Raw genomic sequence first — 18,138 nt, 5'->3', positions numbered from 1 at the left:
ACGGAGTTTATAATAGAATATTTCTTTTAAAAATTGTCATTATTTACTTCACAGCCCTAAAATCCATTATTAATTTTACATCTATTTGATTTTCGTGCTAGTATATTAGAAGTTTTTGAAGAATATTTTTTAATCATTTGAACTATAACGAAAGTTCGGTTAATAAAAATTGGACAAATATTGTAACTTTAATTCCAAATAAATCTGTTTATAATCTTTAAATTTTAGGATATCGATTGCTGTCCAATTACGGCCAAGAATGAAGAGTACGGTTTGAAATTAACTAATAAGCGTTCGCGTACTGAAAGTAGAGTGAACGGTAATTGGTTAACTTCTTCATTTTCGGTTGTAAATACTACCGTAAGAAAAAAATAAAAAGAAATTTTTAAGAAAAAGCATCTGTAAATGTTATAAATTAAACTACACATACAAATAATAAAATGAAATAAATTTTAAATTATGTAATTTGTCAAATGTAAAATAAATATTTTAATGGTAAGCAATAATATAACGTTAATATATCTATGCTTGTATTTGTGTTTTTAGTTAGACGACTTCTCGAATACATAAGCCTCTCTTATAAAATTGTTAATTCATTTTTTTCTGTTAAATTAATTTAAATTAATCTTTAAATTTATTTTGAATTGTACAAACGGCTGGAAAAAAGGACTTTTTAAAGGAAGTAGACGGCAGCGCCATCTATGAACCTTTTGAATAATCATTATTTTCTTTATTAATTTTTGTTTTATTATTAGCGAGGTTGCGGCCGACGTTTTCAACGCAAAAACGTGTACGTCGGACGTTTCCTGTAAGCCTAGAAGTTCGACAATGTTGCCTAGAATGTAAGCCTAGAAGTTTGACAATGACGTTTGGAAAGTCAGTGGAATCATGCTCAATGTTCCAAACGCCATTGTCAAACTTCTAGGCTTACAGGAAAAGTCCGACGTACACGTTTACGCGTTGAAAACGTCGGCCTCAACCTCGTCATTAACTCGTTAAACTTTACTGACATACTAAGAATTTGCATACAACAAAACGGCTTTTGTAATTCGTGTCGGAAATTTTTTTTAAGTTTCATTGACTTCATTAATATTATATTGCAAATCATTTTTAAATTGAAAAATTACAACTGATAATTAGTCAACAATATTATAGTCTGGCATGTTATCAAACTTGAAATTTTTCTTATTCATACCCTTCTTTTTATTATATCCTAATGTAATGGTGGAAATTTGAATTAATTTATGGGCCTATTCTTATGTAAGGCCTTATTGAAATATATTTAGCGAGCTCTTACAAGTTAGTGTAAGTATAGCAATACGAGTATTCTTCTAGTAGCATTAACGGAATTCAAGAAAAATCTGTCTGAAAAATTATAATAAACTTATTCATAATTCATAGGTTACTGAATGAGATATATACTGTATCAGGTGAGATACTAATACATTTTTAATTTTAAAATATTTGATTAAATGTTCTGAACTAAGGAATTATCTTAAGTAAAAATTTCAATAATACTCTATACTCTATAGATACAAAGGAAGATGTTTGTTTGTTTGTTTGTTCGCTATGCACATCTAGGCCATTCGATCAATTACAATGCAAACTCGGCATGTACAGTACGTTAACATACTTCTAACTTAGATAATATTATAAATATCACCCCAAAATATCGATTGGATTTCTATATATCAATTAATTTCTGTCTACATTCCATTTGCTGGATTTACGTAGCGTCATCTATTGGCAAAAAATTTAAGAAAATAATAAACTAAATATAATTCTTAAAATGGATATAATTTTCATAAATACATATTATATTCACTTAATTACTGCTACAATGATAAAGCGCGAATTAAGTTAGATGCTACTGCCACAGGTAGCACATAGACTTGCCTACGTAGAATCGAAAGTGTTTAAGTATAAGTATTTAATTTTCCACATCTAACAACTCGAGTTTTTTTCATTTCTGAACGGTACTTTCTTAATTCTAATAAGTGCCCTCCAACAGCCGAGTGGTTAAAACCACCGAACACTGGTAATTAGTCGTGAGTTCGGGCATGGCCAACGGGCTGACCACGTGGGTTTTCCAAGTTTTCTTCACGTTAGTAACACCTAAATAGGGTCCAACTTCACATAAAAGTTTTCCCAGGATGCGCCATCCTCCGCAGATCGCTCACGTGTCGCGTTGCCGTAACCAAATAAATCAAACTAATTCTAATAATTTTCTATAAACGCGATATTTACGAGGACATACTTCCGACGTAGTTTATATAATCTGTTACAAAAATATAAACGCTTTATTACTACATAAAAGCAATCGTTCTTTGCATTTTTATAAGATTTTTTCTTATTTAAACAATTCATGTGAAGTCTTTCGTAAGTTAAGGTTAGCAGCTTCGATCACATGCCTGTCGTGATCACGACTTGTACCATCCGAGTATCGCGATAAACGTGACAATAGTAGACTAAAATGACCAAATTTTTTCTAGGTTTTTGTTTTAATGGTTGTTATATTATATTATTTGTTTTATATAACACGAAGATTATCTTACGTAAGCGTTTATCAAACCGAGTGACCAATCCAATGCATTTTAAAACTTATTCATTCCTCTACTATACACAATTTAAAGAATTTTTAAAATGTGTCAGATTGGTCACTCGTTCTTCTTAGATTTACCTAAGATAACGTTTGTAGTTATATAAACCAAATAATATAATACAATAGAAGGGTTAGAAGTAAGCTACGGAATAATCTAATAAACTTAATGTTTGTTGTTATATTTTGCCCGGGCAACGCTAGACTTACTTGCTAGTATATAATAAAATTCTTAAAAGAAAAATTCTAATTTTAATTTGATTTTAATTAAGAAGATTTAAAATGAAATAGTGTTTCTCTTTGTTCGCTTTAATCGTCTTCCTTTATACATATTAGGCTTTGACGGCCGGATGGCCGAGCGGTCAAGGTGGCAGCCTACCGCTCTGGGGGACCCGGGATCGAATCCGAACGGGTCGAATAATCCCCAGGAATTATTCGGGGGTGGTCCGTTCGGATATGTCGGGCCCCGTCCCTCACCACCCGGTTGCCCCATTGTGGGCCTGGCCGAACCCATAATGGGCCTTCTAAAAGAGGCCCTCTTAGTGCCCACAGGGCGGAAAGAGTTAAAAAAAAAAACATATTAGGCTTAGGACGGGACATCTAGAAAGTACAGTACGAATGAATCTCCTCCCTCCTGGTCAAAAACGCGACTCATTCCTGCTCTATCATCCAAGCAACAGATAGTAAACAACACATAAATTTAAAACAATCAAATATTAACGTTATATTTCGAAATACAATACAGTAGAGCGTCGATAAGTGGAACCAATTGGGGACTGGGGTCCTTCCAGTTAATGATTTGTTCCAGTTTCCGACTTTGTACGAAAAAATACATTAACCTGTCCGATGTTCAAATTTTTCTCCGTTGCGTATCGCTTCCTGTTGAATTTTTCTCCGTTGCGTGTCGCTTCGTGTTGAATTTTCGTCGATTTTAAGCCTAACGAAAATTTTTATAATAATCATCGAGGCTATCGTATCGTTAAAAATTATTTCTGCATTTTGTACAAACAAAATAAATATATTAAAGAATATAAAAAACATGAAAATTATACTTTAGAAGTAAATTTAGTATCAAAAACATTCGATTCAGCACGACACAGTCCGACTGAAAATCGTTCCACTTTCCGGTCATTCCACTTACCGACGTTCCACTTATCGACGCTCTACTGTATATTTATTTGCAAACACTAAATTATGTCGCTATCTTCAGTAATATTAGGGATTGGCTCGATTCATAACAAATTAACTAACAGTGATCAAATATGTATTAAAGTAGCTATACCGAGTTATTGGAAATATTTTTAAACAAAAAAAAACTAAAATATTAAAAAAAAAGGGTCCAAAAATCTTGGGGGGGTTATATTTTGACCGATCGCCATACTTTCGCTTCTATTATATTGATATATAACAACCTAAAAAGTAATTAAAACGACAAATTTTAAGATTTGTAAATAAAAATAAAATGTATTTCTTAAAGTACAGTATTGTTTCATACTTTTGTCATTCTTTATCACTTGTATTTCAGAAATTTGTATAAGATATAAGCCTATAAAAACGTATTATATAGAAACAAAAAAAAAAAAAAAAAAAAATGTTCTGTACATGATTTCGACAATTATCTGGAGGATCCCAGATACTATTTTGATCGCACAATTAATTTTTCTGTAATCTTTTACTATTGTCACCTTGTTTTAAGTTTAATTTAGCTTAATTTCTGAACAATTTTAATCAGTTAAAACGTGTAAAAATTCAGTTAGACAATCTCTTAAAACAATATTGAAAATTATCCTAAGTTTTGACCTTACACTTGGACAACGTTTCTTGTTCTTAAAAATAAATAAATAAACAATAGCCCTTATATTCACAAGCATAAAAAGGACGACGGAAACTATCGACTGAAACGTAAATTCGTCAGTTTTACCCTCGAAATAAGGTAATTTTAGGAATAGGTTTCCGCATGTAAGTACTGGACTTAGTAGTTATAAAATCTTATTTCAATATATTTTTAAATTTTACGATTTATAATATTAAATTTTTAAAAATTGTATTAAATTTAAAGTAAAAACTGCATTTTATAAAATATTATTTCATTTTTGACTATGAAAAACGTCATTTTATTTTTAAAAATAATGTGATATGAGAGTATAAGTTTAAATTTCTTTGCAAAATTAAACATATTTGTTCTCTCATTTTCAAAAAAAAAAAATAAAATTGTAACTTATTTAGGGTTTTATATATTATTTTACCTTTACTTTTATAAATTTTATGAAAATTATTTTAAAATGAATCGGTGTTAACTTTACACCTACATTCAAATGTCACATTGTACATTTTATTTTAATTTATCTGTTGTTGAATATATGTTGTTATTGTTATTATGCGTATGTATACGTATGGTACTACAGTCAAATGAAACCCGGACAAGCGGTTAAACAGAACAGGAATACAAGTATAAGTTTTAATAGTCTCCAAAATAATTTAGGCAGTTCCCACTGTGCAACTAGCCGATGAATTTCGGTGTCATAGAAGGTCATATGAGAAATGTTGCGTTCCTGTATGTTTGGATTCAGATTATCGTCCGTTGTCATCCTTCTCCCTTTAAGATTCTTCTTGAGCGGATCAAAGACGTGAATAGCCCTAAGCGGGACAGATCTGAGCATTACGGAGGGCGATGCATTGTTTTTTAAAAGTGCTCTAATGTGCCATGTTTTGACGCACATTAACTTGAGGAAGATCATACATTCGGTCAGCAAACTTGTGCGCTTGTCTTTTATTGTACGAGAACTTCTATTGTTAAGTCAAATGTTTTCCCATCTTAAATTAATACAATATACTAACGCGTTTAACGAATAAAATGCACAGTCTCTTCATTACAAGATGTTATTAAATATAAAATAAACAATGAAATATTAATAAGTTTTCAGGGTAAAATTGTTTATTTAATTATATAAAAGTGTATAAAAAGTTTTCACGTTAATGTGTTTCAATGAAGAAGTCATTAAAGCACAATAGTGCCTTGCAATACCACAGACGGTAAAAACGCCTTCAGAATACTTTACTGCACTGCTTCTTTGAAGTAACCCGTGTAAACTGATAAATTAAAAACGAAACTACAGTAAAATTCAGTATTTGACGTCGTGTTTACGAGTGATTTTTATCCATTTTTAAGCCGTCATTCATATTTCCTGTTTAACTATTGTTTCACCGTGTTAAAGTAATAATTTTATTATTTTTTTTATCGATGAGAAATTTCGACGGAAACTCGTAAAACGACATTTTTAAATATAGTAATATTCGTCTGTTTCTAATTCTTTGAAAACTTTAATCCATATACCGTATTATTTTCTAATGTTTTATTAACATTACCATGCCGATTACTGATTTCTCATCCTCTATATATGCGAAATTCCTTGCTGACCATCGTTATTAATAATAAAAAACTAAAAGATGATGAAGTCTATCAGTAATCATCCACATTCGTCTAAAGAGAGGTTTGATTGTTTTTTTCTGTCATTTCGTAGTGTATATATATATGTGTATATATACTATGCTTATTATATTAAGCTTATTTACTAAACTAATTTCAATTAAAGATGGAGTATTCGAATTCAAGAATTGAGAACTATTCAATTGCAAAAATTCTCGTTGTTCCCAATAACTGGTATTAGGAATTTGAGTACAGTACTTCTAGGATGCGATCCTTATGAGCTCTCACACGACAGCGAACATGCCTGACCTCTTCCTCTTTTACAGAAATATAGAGATCAAGTAATTTTGTGATTCGGTTTCTTGAGGAATTTTAATGCTCTAATCGATCGTTAACTTCATTACCAACATGCTAATCGACTTGTTTTCGAATATTTAGTAGTTACTAACTATTACTACAGGGCAAATTGTCTGCCCAACGTTACCTTACTTTCATTACTTTTACGAATTATATTCGTTGTTTACTTCGTGAACTCAATTGTCGAAGACTCATTCGATTCTTGAAAGTTCTCAATTCTCGATTCTTTCCTAGTTAATTCCAAGACTTTGTCTTCGTATGTTCCCTGAATACCTTGTCATATTGGCCGGATGGCCTAGCCTACCGCTCTGGGAGACCCAGCATCGAATCCGAACGGATCGAAAAAGCCCCAGGAATTTTTCGGGGGTGGTTCGTCCGGATATGTCGAACCTCGTCCCTCATCACCCGGTCGTCCTATTGTGGGCCTGGCCAAACTCATAATGGGATTGTTAAAAGAGACTCTGTTACTGTCCACAGGGCGGAAAGAATTAATGATATAATTTTGTTTCTGGACATTGTTTGATAAGAAACTTTAAGTGTTAGGAGGCCAAAAATATCGTATTGTATTGAATAATCAGATCGTATCTATAATTTTGCACGAACAAATCCGATTGTAGGTTGGAGCTTTATTTCCTCTCTCCCTTTTTCCAAACTGTGAGCATTAACATTAAGAGAGTATTTTATTCAAGCCCATTGTGGGTTCGGCCAGGTCCATTATGGTGTGGCGACATGTACAAGACGGATTGAATCGATGAAATAAAGCAACTAAACATATGGACGATGTTTTAGGAGAGGTACCGGGATGAATTTCTATGGGAGACTGGCCCTATTTATGTGTTAAACCCGTAAAACCACACGGCCAATCCATTGAAGAAGTGAGAATCCGCGACCAACTACCGGTGGTCAAATGGCTTTTATTCACTCGGTCACTGAAAGCCATATCCAGAACGGATCTCCCCGAAAAATTCTTGGGGTTTTTCGAAGCCTCCCGATTCATTCCCAGGTCCTCGAAGTAGTAGGTTGGCATCTTAACCGCTCGGCCATTCGTTTCTCTTTCTTCACTCACTCAATCCTATTCTATCCTGGTTTGTTCGTAATAAGACAAAACTGGGACACGTTACACTAGTGAATTGGTGTCTTAGCAGGAAATAATTAATTCGATTATATTGTTACAAATAATACGTCGACTATTTCAAATATTATACATTACAATTTCTAACATTTTATTATTACATTCTTATTAAATATAAAATATATTTTAAAAATAATCTAATCTTGTTATTACTCATATTATCAATCATATCACAGACGAAAATAAAAGTTAAATGAATAGAAAAGTCAAGTTAAGGCGTTTTATAATTTATAAATAATGTCATCATTGTATTAGCATTTCTCAACAGGAAGTTCCTGACAAATGAAAAATTGTAATATTCGAACAATATACAATTCAATATTTTTCTTAAATTAACAAAGTGTTACAAATAACCATATTAATAAATAAAAACACATTTTCTCTTCGTGTTGCAGCTTACACCGGTTTAAATAACTAATATCCCAATCTTTCAAAATTCGAAATAATTATAAATGAAAATACAAATAAACAGGTATATAAATTAATGCAGTTTTATACGAAATTATTTATTATTTTATAATTTAAATATTGATTTATAAGCCTCTTATAAATTAATATTGATAAGCCTATCTCTCTGGGGAACCCGGAATCGAATCCGGATGGTCGAAAAACCTCATGAATTTTTTATGCTCGGTCTTATCCCGGATACGTGTTTACGCTTTCGATATATATTAAGCAACACTACCTTTAGCGAAAGCTTGATAACGAATTCTTCCATGAAGGATGACGTTATCTAGAGAAGTCACTTCAGTCTAACGAATAAGATAAGATCTACGTTCTAGTTCAAGTCTAGTTTTAATTTTCAAAATTTATAATGTACATAAGAGATCACACATCAAGTAAGTAGATTTATATTGAAATTTAACGTTTGAGATTAATATAATTATGTACATTATCACATATAAAAGATTGTTAAATCAAAACGACAATAAATATTGCGATTTCTAAGCCCAATTTCTGACTGCATAAGCATGATTTTTAACTATTTTAGATACATAATTTACACAGTAGATACATTAATGTTTGTTACAATAAAAATTCAACCGTTGACATGTTTTCATTTTATCTAAATCACCATTAAATTAATTAGGTATAGATCATTTTTAGGTCACGACTAATGAAATATTGCTAGCTTGATTTAAATATTAAATATATCGAATCTTTTGATGTGTACATAGTTTAACTGTATATGCTCTTTACTATGCAATGCATAAAGTGTTTTCGATGTTTAAAGTTCAGTTTATGACTATAGTGTTTCATATAATGATGCTATTTCGCATAATATAGTACAATAGTAATTATAAATAACAAAATAAAAATAAATTGTTTCATTAAATTTATATCTATTAAATTTTGACGGTTAAAGGTCGAGGGGTGGGAGATAGAGGAGAGTCGTATGCCATATCTCGAGTAGGGTAGGACTGAATGACGATTTTACTTGTTATTAACATTTACAATTTTTTATAAAACCCATCTCCACCTTTTTTTTTTTTATAACTCTTTCCGCCCTGTGGGCACTAAGAGGGCCTCTTTTAGTAGGCCCATTATGGGTTCGGCCAGGCCCACAATGGGGCGACCGGGTGGTGAGGGACGGGGCCCGACATATCCGAACGGACCACCCCCGAAAAATTCCTGGGGATTATTCGACCCGTTCGGATTCGATCCCGGGTCCCCCAGAGCGGTAGGCTGCCACCTTTGCCGCTCGGCCATCCGGCCGTCCCATCTCTACCTTTAAAATTAAGCGTTTTACCATTTTATAATAATTAAAAATATAAATAGTTTTAAAATAAAATATCATAACAGATGGCTCCATCAAAATTTTTCATGTTGCCGGGAAAGTTAAGCAACTCGTTGCCGGATTTTTAACATAGTTCACGAAATAGGTCGGTAACTGATCATGCCCGTATTTAAGAGGTCCTTGTACTAATATATAAATTCCACGATAAGCTTTAGATAAAATAGTAGGAGCAAAAGGCGAAAGAACAGTGGAAATACCATCGGAGCTGTTTTGATTAAATGAAAGATTAGAAATTGCATTTTGTACATTTTAAAAGGAAAAACTAAATTATTTGAATTCGAATATGTTAGTTGTAAGGGGCTAAAATTATATACTGAGCAATTTATGGTGACTGTGATCTAATAATCCATATAAAAGTGCCAATGCGTGTTTATATCCCGCTGTTCGTATCCTGCTGTAAGTCGTACATTGAAAAGACTTTATGTATTGCATAGTAAAGAGCATATATTGGAGCTTTATTAGGGCAACAACATGAAGCTGAGATAACTCATGTAAAATAAATATTAATAATTAAATTATCTTTTTGAAACTAAAACAATCTATAGTGAATTTTTATCTTTGCACATAATTTAGGAAAAATTACTCTACACATTCCACAAACAATTGACTCAAACGTAACTTCTTATCTAAAAATTGGATCACCCCTTAAGACAAGTCGGACAAAGGGGAGGGGAGGGTTGAACTTCAGTGGACGTCTCCCTCTTCCCCTCTTCCGATTTGTCTTAACCATTACATTAAAATTTCACAAAATAGTAAATTTTATAGGCTACAGTTTATTCATTTTATTATATTTATTTCGAAAACTCTTGTAACTTACTTATTCATATAGTGAAAAGGTTTTGAGGGGGGGTTGAGTTCTTTTGGACGTCCGAAGAAAAGAGGAAGTTACGGAAACTTGGACAAACTGGGACAAGAGGAGGAGGGCGAGTAAAAATTTCAAGAAAAATGTGGATGTAATTTATGGACAGCCCCTAAAAACAGCGAAAATATATATTCTTATCTTTGTTTATCGAAGAAATTGACTTACAAGGAGAAAGCCAGACATTCGGGTCTGCGATTTGAACGAAAGTCGGTGAGCATGAAGACCTAAACACAAACAACTCCTCCTCCAATTAATAGGATCCACTTCTCAAGCGTTTCCAAAAACGAATCTCTGAAAATTGAGTGATTAGCTTATAAGTCGAAAAGTTTCACGTTTCCATAGAATGGCGATAGCCGATTGGATAAGGTGCTACGTAACTTATCGGAATTACAGATATGGGTTCGTTCCTTCGCATTTTTATTTTCTTTGTTCTTTGAAATTAAGCACAAAATTGTTATAGAGAATATCCAGTGAGCACTACAGAGATGGAAGAATAAATGGGGGTATCTAGTATTTAAAAACAATTTTATTAGAATGATTAGACCTTCCAACCTTAAGTCTACCTAAATCCGTGGTCTCTCTATTTTATTTTACTATTTTACCGTATCGTTAGCATTATTACTACTATTTTTATTCCTCACATTTAAGGCGTATAGAACAAGAGATTAAAAATGGCGACGTCATTTCCTGTTTAGCGAAAATGAAGTCGCTGTAAATTTAACTCTTGTACATCGTTAAATAAAATATTTATTTCTTCACAGTATGTAACCAAGAGTGAAATCATCTGAAAATAAATATAAAGAGATAAAAATTACAAAAATAAAATGAAGGATCGAACTGATGTTCTGTAACTCCTAGAAGTTTGACAATGGCGTTTGGAACGTCGAGCATGATTCCATTGACTTTCCAAACGTCATTGTCAAACTTCCAGGCTTACAGGAAAGCGGCGCCGAACGTCCGACGTATACGTTTTCGCGTTTAAAACTTCGGCCTCAACCTCGCTAGTAATAATAATGCTAACGATAGGGTAAAATAGTAAAATAATTTTATTACACATAAAAAAAAAAAAAAAAATAAAATGAAGGATCGAACTGATGTTCTGTAACTCCGGTGCATAACACCTTATTCATTCGGCTATCGCCGTTCTAAGGAAGACATAAGCTAAGCACCCAATTTTCAGAGGCCCGTTTTTGAAAACGCTTGAGAAGTTGGTCCTATTATTTGGAGGAGGATCTGTTTGTGTTTAGGGTTTCATACTTTCGTTTGAATCGGAGGCCCTCTCCTTATTAGATGTATCGTGCTCAACATTTCAGTTTTAATTTTTGTAGTAACAAACAATCCAGAATTATTTTCACGAAAATCGTATAAATATATCTCTTTACGCGTAAAAACGTCTTTCTTATGTACTTCAAACAGTTATGCAGCGATGTATTAACTCCTTGCATTCTAAAACTCGAGAGAGTTCTTATCAAGCGAAACAAACAACCATCATCTTTTGTTTGATTACGTGATTACAATATTTACGTTGGAACTATATCAGAGTCTGGCTCCACCCAGTCGTCTTACTATTGGTTGAAAACTCATTCATTGACCGAAGACATGTCGAAAGTGTAAACTCACGTTCCGGATATGTCAAGCCTCGTCCTTCACCATTGTGGGTTCAGCCAAACTCGTGGTGTGTATGCAGAAAAAAAGCCTCTTTGTGCCCAAGAACGGAAAAAGTATAAAAAAAAGAGTTTAATATTGATAATTAACTTTAACTTATTCCAGAAAATAAGCAAAAATTGTTCATTTGAAACATCTATTACTCCATTTTTGCGTAACCTTCTCGTAAGTTAGCATTTTCAAATTTTAATAATAACGTATAAAAATATTAATACTTTTATATTTAATCTTAAATTAAATCATTCATATATAAATAACAATTATCTTAGAACTGATAGGAATAAACTTCATTCGGGAATATCATTCGATAATTATTATATTTATTTATAAATATTTTATATAAGATTTATATTTATAATATAACTTAAAGTAATTATATTACAATAAAAATCAATGAGAAAAATGAAGATTGCGTGTGTAATAAGAATATCATACTAGTTGACGTCAGTGATGTCATCATACGTCAAGTTTTAATATTCATTGTTTATACGTTTCTTATTGAATAATTTTAATAATTTATTTAACAGATTATACAATAATTCAATAACCGAATTTAAGAATAAGTATACTAAGAATATTTTAAAAAATTTCTGTGAAACAATTATATAATTTCCTTATTATTCATATTACACATTCTTGTATTTTATACCAGCGATGCCCAAACTTATCGATTGGCGGGTCAAATTGTGCATGAGTGTTAGGTAAGCGGGGCATAAGTATTTTGTATTCAATATACAAAAAGTATGCCTATTTCTATCATGTGTCAAAAATGTTCTCGCCCTGGATTTAGCCCGGAGTCGTAGTTTGAGCACCGCTGTTTTATACCATGAAAATCCTTCAGGCAATTTCAATCGAAAAAAGAAAAGAATAATACGAAATTTTATTTAAATTCATATCAAATTTAATTGCTTAATCATGACTCGGCATTTATATGAAAAAAAGCGATGAATAACAAGAAAACATCGGATATAATTTCATAATACAGGATTTATTTTTTCCGATTCTTTACTATTACATGACTTTCCCTTTTCGTAATTATTTAAAAGTATTAATAAATAAAAATTTCTGTAGGTCTTTATCAAAAACAATTATTTTTAATGAATACGATAAATTGAAGTTGATTCTTTTTCAGAATAAAAGTAATGTAACGTACTGTACGTAATGTGGATTAATCATCTTTAAAATGAAATTCCTGCTGTTGTTGGTACTTTGGATTTTCTTGAAGTCAAAATATTCTTTCAATTGTCTGGCCACGAATGAAAAATTAAAGTGTACAAGCCAAACTTTTAAAATTTCAAGGAAAAGTAATAGTGATTATACTTCTAACTTGAAACATGAAGACATTGATGATATTTCGATATATTGTGAATATAGTAATATATTCAATGCAATTTACAAAAGTGCTCGAGATCAATTTCAACTTATTTGTTTACAGGATACAAGAAAAAATAATTATTCTGCACAGAATATTATTGAAGATATTACATCCTCTATACAGAATCTAAATATAACACGCGATATATTTTCGGCCAATGACGTAAGATTATCTTGTTATATGGACCAATTTTCATCGAATTCTTACGAATTTTTGAATGCAACTTATTTAGATCTTTCTGGAAACGATATGGTAAATCTTCATAATAAATCATTTCTTAATTTAAAAATTGTGCAAGATTTAGTATTAAGCAATAACAAAATGGAGAATATTTTTAATGGCGTTTTAAACAATTTAACGGAATTGCATTCGTTAACATTGTCTAACAACAGATTAACCCGGCTGCCTGGAGGAATATTTCTTAATAATCTCAATTTGACTGATATCATGATTGATTTCAACTTATTAGAAGAACTGCCTAGTGAAATATTTTATCCTTTAATAAATCTGACGCACGTTTCAATGAAGAATAACAAATTAACTACTTTTCCGATAAATCTCTTTTCGAAAAATTTCAAATTGGTTTATTTAGATGCCAGTCATAATTTACTACAAAGTCTGGATTATTCTGTATTTCCTAATACTATAGATCTGCAATTTCTGTATTTAAATAATAATAAACTAAAAGAACTTAACTTGTCTTTCGTTAAAGATCCACTGCAAACAACTTATGGAGAATTGTTTAAATTCAGAAACATTTCTTATGAATTTTTACTCAAATACTTGAAAGGTGCGTATGGTATGTCATTAACTGTTGAAATTGTAAAAAGGAACCCATCAGAATACTTAGTAAAAACAAATAAATTAACTTATCTAGATATCAGTCATAACCAGATAATACATTTTCCAAATAACTTATTTGAATCATCAAAACTGATTACATACGTTAAAAGCGACTTTAATAAAAACATAAACAATCTAGAAGGAGAGAATATGTTATATTCTCTTGTATCTTTGACAATGGTCGATTGTAATATCGTTAAGATCAGTCGAAATTATTTTAAGAAATACGACGACGAAATCGTTCAAATTAGAGAATTGATACTTAGCAGAAATAGAATAAGTAGACTTGATGTAAGAGTACTTTGGGGGTTTCGTAACTTGAGAATTCTTTTGTTGGATCATAACGAATTAACAACATTGAGTGATGGATTTTTTAAAGATTTAACCGCATTAAAACATCTAGATTTGTCTTTCAACAAATTTTCAACATTATCTATGGAAGTATTTAATCTACGAGCGTTGATACGTTTAAATCTTCAATTTAATAATATTGAAAATTTCGATAATTCTTCGTTTATAAAATCAAATATGTTTAATTATATACAGAATTTAAATTTATCAAATAACTGCTTAAGTTCTAGAAGTGCAAATAATTTTTTAAAGCTCTGTCAAGATTTAAAAATGATTGATATATCGTATAATTCATTGACAAATATAACGTTAACTTCCAATTCTATCATCTATAACCTAAGGTATAATGGCATACGAACCATGAGACTACAGAATTTACATCAGAAAGCCATATCTGGTTATTCACCTAAAAAAAGCATTTTGCTTTGTCCTAATCCTGTTAAGCAGATATGTATTAATGAAAACTGTGGATTAAATTCGGATATTATAAGGACATTGAAAGAAGAAAGTCCTAATCTGAATGTTGAAATATGCGAAGATAAAACATGGTCTGTAGAAAATTATTATTTTCGGAATATTACAACTTGCCCTATCGATTTAAAGTGTTCAAGAAATTTTTATAAATCATTAATATGCGAAGACGAAAATAACTGTACAGATGACCAGTTGTCTTACATAAGATGCGAAATTATAGACAATTGCCCATCGTCCTGTACTTGTTATCAGAGTGTAATATTACAGCAAATAACAGTTAATTGCAGTAATTCTAATTTTACATCGTTACCTGACGTGATGCCATACAAAACTAATATTCTTTATTTCCAAAATAATAATCTTGAATATTTAGATTCGCTTAATTCGTCCATTTATTTCAATTTAATCGAACTTTATCTCGATAATAATAGCATCAGTACTTTAGATAATCTTAAATTGCCTCCGAGACTAAAGAAAATTTCTTTAAGAAATAATAAAATCCGGATAATTAGTGAGGATACACAACGTTTGTTTACCAGGATAAAGACCTATCTAGGTGGAAATAATTGGAAATGCGGGTGTTCGACTTTAAATTTTAAAGCATTCTTGAATTCGCCTAATAAAATTGCAGATATTAATGATATAACATGTGAATATGATCAAGAACCAATAATAAATCTCAGCAATGATATATTATGTCCAGAAAAAGTTTTAACTTATCTTCCTATCTGGGCTGTTTTTGCTATTGTTTTACTTATACTTATCGGTATGATGCTAACAATTTATTACAGAAATAAGCAAGTTGTACTCGCTTATATTTATACTCATTTACCTGGATTATTCAAATTAATGTTTAAGGATGGTGAAGTGGAAGAGGATAAATATTACGATGCTTTCATCAGTTACAGTACTTCTGATAGAGATGTTGTTATGTCCCTAATAGAAGAGTTAGAAGAAAAAGAGCCGAAATTCTTCCTTTGTATTCACGAAAGAGATTGGATTCCTGGTAATCCCATCTGTTCCAATATTGCTAATTCTGTTTCCAGTAGTCGTCGAACCATAATCATTCTGTCCGAGCAATTTCTCAATAGTATTTGGTTTCCAGTAGAACTTCATAGCGCATACTATAAGATGTTAGAAGACAAAGTCAATCGTATTATCTTCGTTTTGAAGGGTCATTTACCACCCATGAGTACTCTGGACAAAGATTTACAAGTTTTACTAAAAACGAAGACTTATTTAGTTTGGGGAGAAAGATGGTTTTGGGAAAAGCTACGGTTAGCTCTTCCTCATAAGAATCATCCCGGAAAGAGGACGAAAACATTGATTGACGAAGAGGAATTTTTATAAATGTTTTTTAAATGAAAAAAGTCCAGATTTTTACATTTTTAAACATGATGTTTAGTGATAAACCTCCAACTTTGATTGGCATTGAAAATGATTTTATCACCAAAATCATATTTTTAGTTAGTTTTAATTTAAATTATTTTAATTAGAATTTAGTTCATTTTAGTTAGCTAAATTTTTAATAGAAGATTTTAAAAATTAGTTTTCAATATTTGAGATTATTTCTGTATCTGTTCTGTACTGTACCTGAAGACCTTTACGTCTAGAATATGAACCCATTACTCTACTCTCATAAATTGTATGTATAAAATAATAATTGTAATGAATTAATATTTCTCATAAAAATTACTTAAAATAAAAATAAAAATGTACACGACTAATGCAGTTTTATTTTTAATATAAATTATATATGTTTTTTGTACAGATACAGTATTTATTTACTTGGGCTATCTGCCAAGAGTTCCACCCTTGGCAGGTCGTGTTGGTTGCCTTATTCTATCAATCCAATCAAATTCAATATTATCTGCAGGACCCTAGAGAATAATTATAAAAAATTTTGTCCAGATCGGTCAAAGGATTTAGAAGTGTTTAGGGAGCAGACACCAGACATTCTATTTTATGTAAAGAGATTTTAAATCTAACGCGAAAAACATTATCATTTCGCATTGATAGGGCAGAATAGCTGCTTTTAATAAATAATTCATTTTGTCTATTAGAAATATAAATAATTTTACGTGCATTAAATGTAATTTTATCAACATTAAATTTTTATACTATGCAAAAAATGTGACCTATAAAACTATATATAAATAAGATATAAGGCATTTAGACATTCAATATGTTTTTTAATAATTTAAAATTTAAAATAAAATAAATTTGTTTTAAACTCATAAATTAATGCTGTAAATTTTTAAATTTAAAATACTGTATATACAAATTATAAATTATTTTATTTATATAATTGACTTATCATTTACAACAAATACATTGCTAAACCATGCAAATTTCAAACTTATTAAAAACTCATTATCATATAAACTTTCTTAGAAGTAAAAATAATAATAATAATTATGTAGTATTATTCGTGTGAATCAACTAATCAACAGAAATCGAGTAAAAAATTCCACAAATCATTATCATAAAAGTGATTGAGAACCTCATAGCCTATACCCTATATCCTATATATGGAACCTCATAGCTTATATCCTACACCACGGGACCCTTTGATGCAATACTATACAGTATTCTATAATCTATTGTGAAAACTCTCCAAAAATTAAATTAAAATTGGTGCAATTATTTGTCTCTAAGCTTTTCCTTCTTAAATTTTATTAAACTCTGAGTCTGGATCTAAACCTTCTAAACTCGGAGTTTTAAACCCAGAGAAATTGTAATCCTAATTGATTAACACTCTTTCATCCAGCAAATCAACAAATTGAAAAAAATAACGAACGTTTACGGTCGCATTTATTTACAAATGATTATAGATAAGACTTTTCTAATCCTTATACTGTCTAGTCTACGGATTCAGCCGAATCTACGTTAGGGGTGTACTAACACTTACACGGTAAATGTTACAGGTATAAATTTCATTTAATACAGATTTAAATTTAAATGTAAACGTTTCTTAACAGAGTAACGCAGATATTTAGCTGTATCACGTGATTGGGAACTACTACTACGCAGTGGCGTGCCGTGACATTTGATGACAGGGAAGCTGTGTTTCTGTAAGAAGCCGATTTCCAGGGGTAATCAGTTAATTGCGCGTCAATGATGGTCTAGGGTCCTTTGTATTCATTTGTGCGATAAGCCAGTAAAAACTGTAGACTTCTCTAAATGTATTTTTAATATCACAATTACATTCTGAATCGCTAGTCACGATATAAGGGCTAAAATTAAAAATATAAA

The 18,138-nt window shown here is 31.0% G+C and overlaps 1 protein-coding gene across 1 annotated transcript; it reads left to right on the top strand.

Annotated features, from left to right (window-relative positions):
- The first annotated feature begins 13,015 nt into the window (after window positions 1-13,015).
- Window positions 13,016-16,253, top strand: LOC136987692 (protein toll-like). Its single transcript, XM_067285448.1, has one exon. It carries the CDS (start codon window positions 13,024-13,026, stop codon window positions 16,231-16,233), a length of 3,210 nt encoding a protein of 1,069 aa, XP_067141549.1. The 5' UTR covers window positions 13,016-13,023; the 3' UTR covers window positions 16,234-16,253.
- Window positions 16,254-18,138: the final 1,885 nt, after the last annotated feature.

This window comes from Centruroides vittatus, unplaced genomic scaffold (genome assembly GCF_030686945.1).
Source record: "Centruroides vittatus isolate TY-2023 unplaced genomic scaffold, ASM3068694v2 scaffold_2569, whole genome shotgun sequence".
NCBI lineage: Eukaryota > Metazoa > Arthropoda > Arachnida > Scorpiones > Buthidae > Centruroides > Centruroides vittatus.
Note: the sequence above shows the minus strand (reverse complement) of the source record. Positions and strands in the feature narration are given on the sequence as shown.